We start from the raw sequence: 12314 nt of genomic DNA on the forward strand, positions 1-12314 counted from the left end.
GGATAACTTCACATATCATTTGTTGTTGTTCATTTAGATTGGTGGCACTAGATGTAGATCGTATGACTTCTAACCAACCTACATGGTATGTGTAACCCATGTATAGGTCAGTCAGAGTCTCTGTGTGTAGGTCATATTCCCAATTTGAGAAATATCCCATCTAAACTTGGCATGCCAAAAGGTTCTCTTGAAGTAATGTCACTTCTTGTGATTTGACTTCTAGGGGCCTCTACTTTAGGAAGAGCGTTAGAAGGTGGTAGCTCAGTAGGGCCTTCATTACATGAAGTGGGTAGAATATCCACATGGACACTCTTTGGGAGGGCAGGGTCTACATGAGATGTGAATGGCGAATCTACTTTCCCACCTCCTTCGTTTACTTCACTTGTCGCAGGTTCAGAGCGCGTAGCTCTACTAAAAGTCTCTATTAGACGACTAAACATGCTAGATCCGGGTTGTGGGGCCCAAACTGGCACGTTTTGGCTTGCTTCCTCAGAGTTCTAGGTAGGATGTCCCTCCATGACTTCAAAGTCAGAGGACGAGTCACTAGCCGCTATTCGTGGATCTTGGGTTGCACTTCCTTGGGCCAAGATGCTAACGTGGAGGGGTGGTGTGAGCCTGCATAAACTGAAACGCTTTCTAGTTGCTCAGACTCTAGCACTCGACTAGAGCGTAGATGCATGTGACGTGGGTATCCTACGGACATTGGTAACTACCCTTGAAGCCCACACAAGTGGTTTCTCAGGTGTTTCGTACCCCGTTTTTACTTGTTTTTATCTTTGAACCAGTTTTTACCCCCTTACTTATGGCCGAAACTGGAATAAGGCGTGTGGTGATAGCTCAAGAGACGAGCGTATCGTTCAAGGGGTCCAAGTGTGTTTTACAGCACAGTGTTCGCCTATCCGAAGCTCCCGTGGCCCTCAAAACACTATATTTGTGCCTAGGTGTGAGGCTTAAATTAGGAAGTCCAAGGGTGCCTGTGGGGGGAAAGGTGAAGGCTTTGTCCCACATGCCCACTCCACTCCTTGGGGGGGTAGATTACATATAGAGCTTCACTCCCCTTAAGCTACTTGAGAGTAAGCTATGGAGGCTCACTCTCCTGTATATATCAAAAGACCGAGGCCGGGGTCGGGGTCAATCGGGGGTTTCTTCTTTTTCAAAAAAAAATTTCAATAAAAAATTTCTTTCCACGCGGGTTGGGTTGATTTAATTTTTTTAATTAATTTATTTTATTTTATATTATTTTTTAGGTTTTTTTTTTAAAATAAAAATAAAAAAATCTTGAGGATAATGTTTTAGCTCATGTGCACCTAGGGCTGGCCGCTTGCCACCGCGGCGCTAGCAGCACAACGCGCAGCAGCTCTTCTACCCTCTGTCTACACGCGCGCACGTACACACTAACAGCTAACACACAGAACTGAAATGTGCAGAAAATGAAGAAAATAGAACTGAAAAATGACTGAAGAATAGCAGAACACACAAACACACCTCTCTTTGCCTTTCCTGCTGAATAAAATGGACTTCAAACAGCAGGGCAATTCCCCGACAGCAGTGCCAAAAATGTGCGCTCTTGTCGCACGTGTCGGAGCTAGGGACTTGCCAAGCACCGTGTGCGAGCCATGAATGGCTGCAAGCACACAACCAGGAAACCAGCAAGCTCAAAATAGGGAGCAATGGTGTGTCACTCATCGCTCAGATCGCCGTCGTCGTGAAGGATTCTCACGCCACGATGAAGAAGGAGCCGCCGCCGTCGCTCTACCGCCTCGCCGTCGCCGTGCCACCACGCAATGCTCGATCGCTACACACACACACACACTCTCTCTCACACACACACACACGCTAGAGAAGGAGACGGAGAAGATAAAGCAAGAGCATTCCTTGTATTCAACACTCAGAGAATGAGAGGTTTTAGGTTACATTTGACTTTTATATGTGACCTTGCCGTTCACATATAGGCGCCCACACATGGCCGGTCGATCCTAACCCTTATCCTGATGAAATTCGAGGTGTGCCTCTCATCGGCGATCACCCAATCTCCTTACCCTTTACATGTGGTGCCGACAAGCCCGGCCCATGACTCTCAGAATACGTAAAATAATTATATGACGTAAAAAGTAATACGTCTCAATGTCCGCCAACCATAGGTTAACAGTTACCGTAACAACTACTTCCTTTCCCCTATTCATTGATGTTTGCAACTTTGAGTAAGCTTTAAAAAGAATCACCAGACATCCATCCATGTCCACCAAGTGGTCATGAACCAGCTCCACTCATGGGAGACTATTAAGCGCATAATGAGTCTAAAGGCTTTGGTTTATATGGTTAACAAATTTAATGCAGTGAATGCCACTACTGATATCTTCTTGCCCACCTAGTTATTTTTAACATGTGGCCATGATAACCTCACCCATTTATTTTTAACGTGTGGCCATGATAACCTCACCCATGGGCGACTGATTATGTGTAATGAGTCCTAAGCAGTGCTAAAAGTTATTTCCAACCAATCCAGATAAATGGAATGCTCAAAAGTAACTAGGATTTATGCACTAGAAAGTTTGTAAAAATTCGTCCCTTGAAAATAAAAGCAATGTCAAATTTTTACCAATTTTATCTAAGCAAAAATCACTACGAACTGGATTTTTCAAGCATTGGTCTTAAGGCTGGTTTTACATAAATACTTGCACATGCAGTCCATTGTCGAGGCCATCCAAGCCTCGAGAGCAATTATGATGCAGAGTTGTAGCTTTTATGTTTAACCAACCAAGTAGGTATCCATATCTCCCTGTGCCATGTTCCTTCATGGAGTGTTGGGCTCGTGAGTAATACATGCCAAGTTAAAAGCCACATTTTCTTCTTTTAAATCCAATCCATATCTACTAGTGACATGGGGAGGAGAGTGTAGGTAAGAGTTTAGAGTCTAGAGTGTAGGTAAGAGTCTGGAGTCTTATCATTGCTTCAAAGGTGTGGGCTTTGAATGTGCAGTGTCTGAAAAAAACCTACCCTTCAGTGTATTTTTCACAGCTCAAATTGAGAAAGACCGGTTGTAATTTTGTCCAACCTATGCATTTTTTTCAATAAAAATTGGTTAAGCTTTAAGGACATTCTTTTTTCAACGGTTAGACAAAAAGTTTATTTCTTGACACACGGCTTTGAAGTGTTAGAATATCATATCCTAATGATAGAGTAAAGGTAAGGTTGCTTTAAAGTGTGGAGTGTGGACTTTGAAGTGTTAAATGATAAAATAAAATGGAAGAATCTTACTCTAATTTTTTTTGTAATGCGAGATTTTTATTTGTACCAAACAGTGTCTGTCCCTTACGGATGAGAGCTGGAAGTTGGTTGTAGTGGGTCTCATGGGCTTCTCTAATGCAAGCCAGCTGATGGGCTTCTTACTTCTCATCAACATCTCAAGCTTAGCGCTAGCTGCTGCACAGGCACCCTCTTCGCCCTTCTCTACTCTCTCTCCATTGAGGGCCCTTGTGCCCCTCAAGACTGGCTTCACTGAGTTTGTGTCCTGGTCGGGCTCTCCTCAGAATGCAACCTTCAATGGCTTTTCAGTCCAAGTTTTCGAGATGGCAGTCCAGCGGCTTCCCTTCTCTCTCCCTTACAAGCTGGTACCCTTCGGAGATGGCAAATCCAACCCCTCCTACGATGACATGGTGCACACGCTGGAGCAAGGGGTACCCTTTTCTCTCTCTCTCTCTCTCTCTCTCTCTCTCTCTCTCTCTCACACACACACACACACACACACACACACACACACACACAGGCTTTGACTACACGCTGGAGCAAGGGGTGCCCTTTTCTCTCTCTCTCTCTCTCTCACACACACACAGGCTTTGGCCACACTATGTGAAGTTTTTGCATGATTAAGACTAAGCAAGCATTGTTTGCACATTTTGGAACATGGGTCCTCTTTTTTGTGTGTGAACTTGCAGAAAAGGAGAATTTGGACATTCTTAAGACTAAGCATGGCATTTATGCACATCATGTAACATGGGTCCTCTATCTGTGTTTGTGGATTGGCAGAAAGCTGACGCCATTGTCGCCGATCTCACAATTAACATTGAGAGGCTAAGGTTGGTGGACTTCACACAGCCTTATATGCAGTCAGCACTAGAGATGGTTACCCCTTTCAAGTATGGCAGTATAGGCACTCTTTGGGACTTCTTGCAGCCTTTCTCCCTGCAGCTGTGGGTGGCCATCTTGGTCGCCTTCTTCGGCACGGGGTTGGTGATGTTCATCCTTGAGCACAAGAACCCGGATTTCCATCAGAGCCAGGCCAAACTTCCAAATGAGTTTGATGATGATGTTAGACCTGCACTTGCAGAACCCCAACACAAGCTAACAAAATGGGTTAAGAGGCTTGTGAATGTTTACTGGTTGGTATCCTACACTTTTAAAGTTTAATCTCATTATGGGTTAAGAGGATTGTTAATGTTTTCTGGTTGGTATCCTACACTTTTAAAGTTGAATCTCATTTTGATTAATCACTTTCAGTGCTTTTAATTGCTTTATTGCCATCAGTAGTGACATGTGTTGCTTGCTTTCCTGCCTGAATTGGGTGCATTTCAGTCGTATGGGTTTATGTTAACCCCCTTTTGATTTGTATGCAGGTTTACTTCTCTCAGCGTATTCTTCTCACAGCGTAAGTTTGCAAACAGAATTCCTATCAGAGATTTTCATGTGAGACGTGTTTATGCGAGTGTTAGACATCCAATAGGAGAGTCTCTATGTTGGGATGTTTTCTTTTCCAATAGGGTTTTCTAATTAAGGAATTAGAGACCCAATTTCACAATCTCTTATGCTTAGTTATTCATTTTTGAGGGCTTCTTGTGCAAAGCACCTTGCTTTTCACAATAGATTCAATGTTATGTATTTACGATATACCCTTTGTGTTGTGCAGAGGAGTCAGTTACCACTCATACGGGGCGCTTCGTGACGGTGGTGTGGTTGCTAGTGGTGTTGATTTTCACATCAAGCTACACAGCAAGCTTGGCTTCCACTCTCTCAGCTGAACAGCCATATCCCACCATCCAAGGGTTCGGATTTTTGTTGAAGAGTGATGTGCCCATTGGCTACCAAGGGGGGTCCTTCATAGAGAACTACTTGACCATGCTGGGGGTTCAAAAGAGCAGGCTGAAGGCCCTCTCAACTGAGGAGCAGTATGCAAATGCTCTTAAAATGGGCCCCGAAAGAAGTGGGGTGGGTGCGATCGTAGATGAGCTGCCTTATGTGCAGAGCTTTCTCAGCACAGAATGTGATTTTACCACAGTGGGTGATCAAATTGCCTACTTTGGTGGCTTTGGCTTTGTAAGTATGAATCCCCCCCCTCCCCCCCTCCTCTTCTCCCTTCTTGAGTTGATCCTTCTCTATGTAGTCTAGGTCTCTCCGCCTGAAGGCGTTACAACTTGTGACAACGGGGTGTGCATTCGGGACCGCCCGTCCCCAAGTCACAAGCCCACACCACTAGGCTACATGCCTGTTGGCTGATTGTAGGCATTCCTAATGCATGAACATAGAGCATGTGCATGTGCATGTGCATAGCATTCAGGTTTGTGGTAACATGTGGGAGGGCATAGCATATGCAGCTTGCATGGACATACCATACCCATCCACTTTTACCCTACGTTGTGTTGTGATGTGCATGCAGTGTTTGCCGCAACAAGCTGTTTTCATGCTTGTACAATGCAATAGCATGCACACACAACCATGACAATGTGCTGGGATGATGAAGTGAGGGTAGGATATAATGGCCAATGAGGTGATAGCTCAAGTGGTGAAGGTGTCTGGCTAGGACCAAAGAGGTCTTGGGTTCAAAACCCCCTTGGTGCTTCCTCGGTGGCATCGTCTACAAGTGGATAAATAAGTGTCTATGGGCGACCGCGAAAGGGTGGTGAAAATTGGTAACTATGGGAGGATCTTGAGCCCAAAGGCCAGTTGAAAAAAAAAAAAGGGTAGGATATAATGAAGGATGCAAGTGTTGGGGGCCTAATGAGGGGGGTAATGAATTGGTGATGCAGGCGTTTGCAAAGAATTCAACCTTGACGGATGAGCTGTCAATGGCGATACTGTCGCTGGCACAGGATGGGACGCTGCAAACGGTAAAGGACAAGTGGGTGGGGACCAGCCAGTGCAGCTCCGTCGCGCAGGCCACGTCACACTTGCGGCTACGGAGCTTCGGTGGCCTCTTCATCATCCTGGCCGCTGTGTACGGCATCTGCGTCGTCTGGCGCGTGCTGACGTGGCAGGTGAGAACCGTCAGCCTGCCGACCAGGATCGCCTCCATGGCAAGAGCACGATCACCGCCAGCTGCCCGTGGTGGTTGACGTTCCCCATGGACAGCTGGCGGCCCTAATGGAGGTCTGTAGGGCCCACGGGATTTATGGTCCTTGTATTATGTAAATTGGGCCCATTATTATTTTTCTGCTTTGATGTCCTTGTGTCATTTAAATTGGGCCCTTAAGAAGTCTTCAAAATCCTAAGGAGTTCTCGCAAAAAACACTTTCTCAAACAAATCACGAACCTTGAGCATTTGCAGATTTTTGAGTTAAAATTATATCTTGAATACCTTGAATTTTGCAAATTTTTTCACAATTGAGAGAATAAAACATCACAAGCTAAAACAAAAAATTTCCAAGTTCATTTGTATAGTTTGCAGGTTTTATGTGAACAAATTTATTGTCTCAATGCACAAGTCCAAAGATTTGACAGGGTACTTCATTATTATTATAATTTGGCTTGTGCTACCCTCCCATATTTCAAGCATCTTAGGACTTTTAGTCAATGTGGCAATGTTCACTTTTGGATAGAGAAGGGGGATCATTTAGTGACACCTAAGAGAGTTGAAGAGGTATTCCTTTATAAGCAAGGAGATGCACTTTTTTTATAGTGTTAAGGTCATCTACTAATGTTGTTTTGCCTATATTTTTCTTTAAGGTTTGAAAGTTGGAATTGTGGGAGGATCTGGTGACTTAGTCTTCGGCAAAAGGTTCACCATTCTTTGGATGTGTTTTCCATGTTCTCAGGTTTACCTTGAGGGTTTCATTCCTTTTTTCGTATGTAGATATGGTATGTGTCCTAGTCATGAACCATTTTGGCCTCTCTCTAGGATGTAGTCATAAGAGTTGGGCTACTGAGTTAAGTTCATTACCATAAAAGAGTGGTGAAAACTTAGGGCATAGCTCTTGATTCTCAGATTGTGCAAAAGCCACATGGATTTTGTTGTGGCCGTGTCAACAAGCTTAACTTTTGGGGTTGGTGTGGTGTTAAGTGAAGGTTGCCCCCACTTTTCCCAGCACTACTTAGTAATAATGTACACTCTAGTCCCTCCATCTAGGATGGCTCACTATCCTTATATCTTACTGGAAGGATGGCATTCATGTCATCACTCTCAAAGTAGTGGCCTAATTTATTCACCTACAAGCTAGGTAAATTGTCTTGTCATCCTTATATTTTACTGGAAGGATGGCATTCATGTCATCACTCTCAAAGTAATTGCCTAATTTATTCATTTGTACAAGCTTGGTGAACTTTCTCATCCCTAGTGGGTTCATTAGCATTCATACTCATCTAAGGAGTCTTAAGGTGGTTGTTCTTCTATACCTGCTCTTAGTCTTTCCAATCCTTTAGGTCCTTCCATAGACTTGGGATTCCTTGCGGCAAAACAGGGAGCCAATAAAAATTGAGACTTAAAAGGAGAGGAAAGCGGTGAGTCGTGTTTTTTTTGGGGGGGGGCGTCCTACTATCGGTATGTTCAATGTGTACTAGTATTGCACCCGCGCATTGCTGCGGTGGCCGACCAAGGTTCCAGAAAAGAACTATTCCCTCTCTACAACCATCTCTCTCTCTCTCTCTCTCTCTCTCTCTCACACACACACACACACACACACACACACACACACATATGCACATGCACATGACCCTCTCCCTCTCTCTCTGTCTCACGTACACACACTCTCAAATGTTGAAACTCTCTCTCTCTCTCTCTCTCACATGCACACACATATACAAACGTGCTCTCTCTCTCTCTCTCTCTCTCACACACACACACACACACACATACACACTCCCTCTCTCTTCTTACACTCTCCCACACATAGAAGCGCTCTCTCTCTCTCTCTCTCTCTCTCTCATGCACACATACACATATATAAATATATAGTATATACAATATTATGTTTTAGATACATAAACCTATACATAGACACATATACTTATACATATATACATGTATTTAAAAATATAAATACAAACATCGACATAATGTAATTAATTTTGATTAAATTTTAATGTTCGGAGATGGGTGATAAGTTGTGGTCACTTTTAAATATATAGATAGATATATCATACACACATCTAAACACACACACACACACACAAACATATGTATATATATATATACATACATACATATGTATGTATGTATATATAAATATAAATAAAAAAACACACACACACACACATACACATGTATACACACATAAACATATATGTTTTCTATTTAATTTATATTTTATTAAAAGATACTTTTTATTCTCTATCTCTCACTCTCTTTCTCTCTCTTTTCACCCTCCCTTATTACATCTCTCTCTCTCTCTCTCTCTCTCTCTCTCTCTCTCTCTCTCTCTCCAGGTCTGCCCCATCTCACTCTCTCTCTCTCTCAAGCACATTCTACACATAGATGCAGATGTACGCACATGCATGTATACTCTCTCTCTCTCTCTCTCTCTCTCTCTCTCTCTTTGTCTCACACACACACACACACACACACGTACACACTGCATATACACTAATCTAAACGCACACTCTCTCCTCCCACACAAACTATCTCCTACGTAGAAATTATCTGTCGCCTCTCTCTCTCTCTCTCTCTCTCTCTCACACACACACACACACACACACATGTACACACCGCACATACACTAATGAAAACACACACTATCTCCTCCCACACAAACTATCTCCTACATAGAAATTCTCAGCCTCTCTCTCTCTCTCTCTCTCTCTCTCTCTCTCATGCACACACACACACACACTCTCTCTCTCTCTCTTCACGCACACTGTCTCACATAGAAACTCTCTCTCTCTCTCTCTCTCTCTCTCTCACACACACACACACACACACAAATAGATTTACACACATATATATAATTTTAATTAATTAAATTTTAGATTAAATTTTAATGGTAGGGATGAGTGGTGAGGTGTGCTCACTGTCAAATAAATGCATCTTACATGTAATCTCTCTCTCTCTCTCTCTGTCTCTCTCTCTCTCTCTCACACACACACACACATGCACATGCACACTATTTATATATATATGCTTTCATACCTATAGATACACATACATACATAATATATATAAGTGTGTGTATCTATAGGTATGTAAGCATGTATACAAAGATTTCATTGAAAGATGTGAGATTAGATCTTCTTAGTTTTAAATTCAAAATTGCATTGGAAGATGTGAGATTTGGCTCCTCCTCACGCTTACAGGAGGAGTGGTTATTTTGAAATAGCCCCACCTCCTTTGCCCACGAGGAGGGAGGTGGGGTTGTGGTTAATCCTGTATAGATAGACCTTTTCGAGTGTGGAACTCTTCTATCATCTCCCACTATTCTTGAGCCGATGGTTTCAAAGCTTTTGTCGAGTGGTGCCTATTCTGAGTCTCCTCATGTTGGGGAGCAGATTGGTTTAAGCAAAGGGAAACTAGCGACCTGTGTGTTGGCTTTCGATCCATCGTGGGAACTAGTGTCCCCAGTTGCTCTTGGCACACATGCGGCTAAGGAGCTTCGGTGGCCTCTTCATCATCCTGGCCGCCGTGTAAGGCATCTGCTTCGTCTGGCGTGGCCGGTGATCGCCTCCATGGCAAGAGCACGATCACCCGCCAGCTGCCCGTGGTGGTGGACCTTCTCCATGGACAGCTGGCGGTGGCCCTGATGGACATGGTGGTATTTTCTGCTTTAATGTCCTTGTATCATGTAAAGTGGGCCCACTATTTATTATGGTATTTTCTGCTTTGATGTCCTTGTATTATTTAAACTGGGCCCTTAAGAAGTCTTCAAAATCCTAGTGAGTGCTCACAAAATCCTAATGAGTGCTCACAAAAAACATTTTTCTCAAACAAATCACAAAACTCAAAATTTGATGTTTTTCTTGAGCATTTGCAGATTTTTGAGCGAAAATTAGAACTAGAATACCTTGAATTTTTCAAAAATTTTCATAATTGAGAGAAAAAAACATCACAAGCTAAAACAAAAATATTCTAGGTTCAACTTTAAAGTTTGGAGGTTTTATGTGAACACATTGATTGTTTCACTTCATTATTATTATAATTTGGCTTGTGCTAATTACCTTGTGCTACCCTCCCATATTTCAAGCATCTTAGGACTTTTAGTCAATGTTCACTTTTGGATAGGGAAAGGGGGTCAACTTAGTGACACCTAAGAGAATTAAAGATGTATTCCTTTATAAGCAAGGAGATGCACCCTTTTTTAGCATTAAGGTCATCTACTAATGTTGTTTTACCTATTTTTTTCTTTCAGGTTCAAAGTTGAAATTGTGGGAGGGTCTCAATTTAGAATGTTAAACAATCAAGTGCTACAAGAAGTGTTCAAGCCCATTGTAATGGAAAATTTCATCAAATCATATTAGTTCATAGTTGTGGATATTCTTTTTCTTGCAACAGAAAAGTGGAGTGGGTCTTGGTAGTCATCACGATTTTTGTTCCCTTGCCTCGGGGTCTAGTTCGTGTGATGTAACACACATCATGGTATTATTGAATTTAGAAATGATCATTGTACTAGAGTACCTGAAACTATAATAAAGTTTATTGAAAAAAGCTAATTGCTATAGTTTACTCTACCTGACAACTTTAGGTGAATAATGTAACGGCTTGATTGCATTTGCAAATTTGAGCTTCATGTTTAAAGTGCATTCATAACTTATCTTAGTCTTGAAAATCATGCATCTCTATAAAGCTTGGTACTTTGTAGACTCCATATAGTTTTGTAGCTTCAACCTTGAATATGAACTTAGTACAACGTTAATACATTTCATGGACTTACAATTGAGTAGTGGATATCCTTGTGTGTGTTGGAATTAGGGTTGCAGGAAAGCACACAAAGCTTGGAGAAGAAGAAGCAAGAATGCACACAACACAAAGTGTATTAGATTGTGTCAATGTACAAAGATAAGTTAGCCCTAGAAGGATGGGCGTATATACAAGCCGGGGAAAAAAACCTCCTAAAGAGGGAAAAAGTGCCCCGGCGGTCCTAAGTGTGTTCACACACATCACTGCCTATATATATGGCAACAAATCCCCCCTGGGAGTGATGGTGTGAACGAGAGCTGGCACTCATGTATAGGGGAGTGCCATGCCCGAAGTAGATCAATCCACAAAGGGGAGCAAGCCCAAAGCTTTGCGGAAAGCTTCGAACTTCTCACGAGGAAGCGCCTTTGTGAAAAGATCGGCGAGGTTGTCCTGTGTTGGCACATAGGCCAAGCTGATCTCTCCTGCTGAGAGTCTCTCCCTGACATAGTGATAATGCACCTCAATGTGCTTTGTGCGAGCATGAAAAATTGGGTTTTTCGCAACTGCCAATGCGCTCTGACTGTCAGTCAAGATAGAGGTGACAGACTCCTGTCCAACACCCAAGTCAGCCATAAGCCGTCTGAGCCACACACACTCAACCGTAGCTGTGAAAGCTGCCCTGTACTCAGCTTCACAACTAGAAGTGGCCACAGTAGGTTGCTTCTTGCTCAACCAAGATATGCATGAGCTACCGAGCATGAAACAAAAACCACTTGTGGACACTCTTGTGTCATAGCAACCAGCCCAATCTGAGTCCGAAAAAGCATGTAAATCTGGCGGCAACGATCCCCCCTTGGGATAAAACAACCCAAGATGTATGGTGCCACTCAAGTAGCGAAAGATGCGTTTAACTACCTTCCAATGCTGAGACCCTGGGCTATGCATAAACCTGCTCACCTGTGAGACTGCAAACTGAATGTCCGGCCTCGTAATGCATACATAAATGAGGCAACCAACAGCTGTCTGATAGAGTGTGACATCAAAGTGATCTCCAGCATCATGAAGACTCAACTTCAAACCTGTCTCCATTGGAGTAGCAATAGGCTTGCAGTCTTCAAGGCCAAATCTCCGCAACAATGTCTCAATATACTTTGTCTGACACAAAGCAATACCTCCATCACACTGCTTAAATTGTATCCCCAAATAATGATGCAAATGCCCCAAATCTGACATTTCAAAAGAGGCATTCAAATCAGCCTTAAAATCAGCAATATGACTCTCA

General features: G+C 42.9%; 1 protein-coding gene across 1 annotated transcript; it reads left to right on the plus strand.

Annotated features, from left to right (window-relative positions):
• The first annotated feature begins 3261 nt into the window (after positions 1–3261).
• On the plus strand, positions 3262–6553 carry LOC147622258 (glutamate receptor 3.3-like). Its single transcript, XM_086823370.1, has 5 exons — positions 3262–3677; positions 4027–4379; positions 4614–4645; positions 4904–5310; positions 6021–6553. The coding sequence occupies exons 1-5, from the start codon at positions 3351–3353 to the stop codon at positions 6324–6326; spliced, it is 1425 nt and encodes a 474-aa protein (XP_086679496.1). The 5' UTR covers positions 3262–3350; the 3' UTR covers positions 6327–6553.
• Positions 6554–12314: the final 5761 nt, after the last annotated feature.

Source organism: Cibotium barometz, chromosome 29 (genome assembly GCF_041138505.1).
Source record: "Cibotium barometz isolate CiBa-2024 chromosome 29, ASM4113850v1, whole genome shotgun sequence".
Lineage (NCBI taxonomy): Eukaryota > Viridiplantae > Streptophyta > Polypodiopsida > Cyatheales > Cibotiaceae > Cibotium > Cibotium barometz.

What these genes read in the sequence shown, in the direction of transcription:
- LOC147622258 (XM_086823370.1), top strand. Translation starts at nt 3,351, where the DNA reads ATGGGCTTCTCTAATGCAAGCCAGCTGATGGGCTTCTTACTTCTCATC. An exon ending in AGGCTTGTGAATGTTTACTG is followed by an intron (nt 4,380 to 4,613) that starts GTTGGTATCCTA and finishes ATTTGTATGCAG; the next exon opens with GTTTACTTCTCTCAGCGTAT. An exon ending in CAGCGTATTCTTCTCACAGC is followed by an intron (nt 4,646 to 4,903) that starts GTAAGTTTGCAA and finishes TGTGTTGTGCAG; the next exon opens with AGGAGTCAGTTACCACTCAT.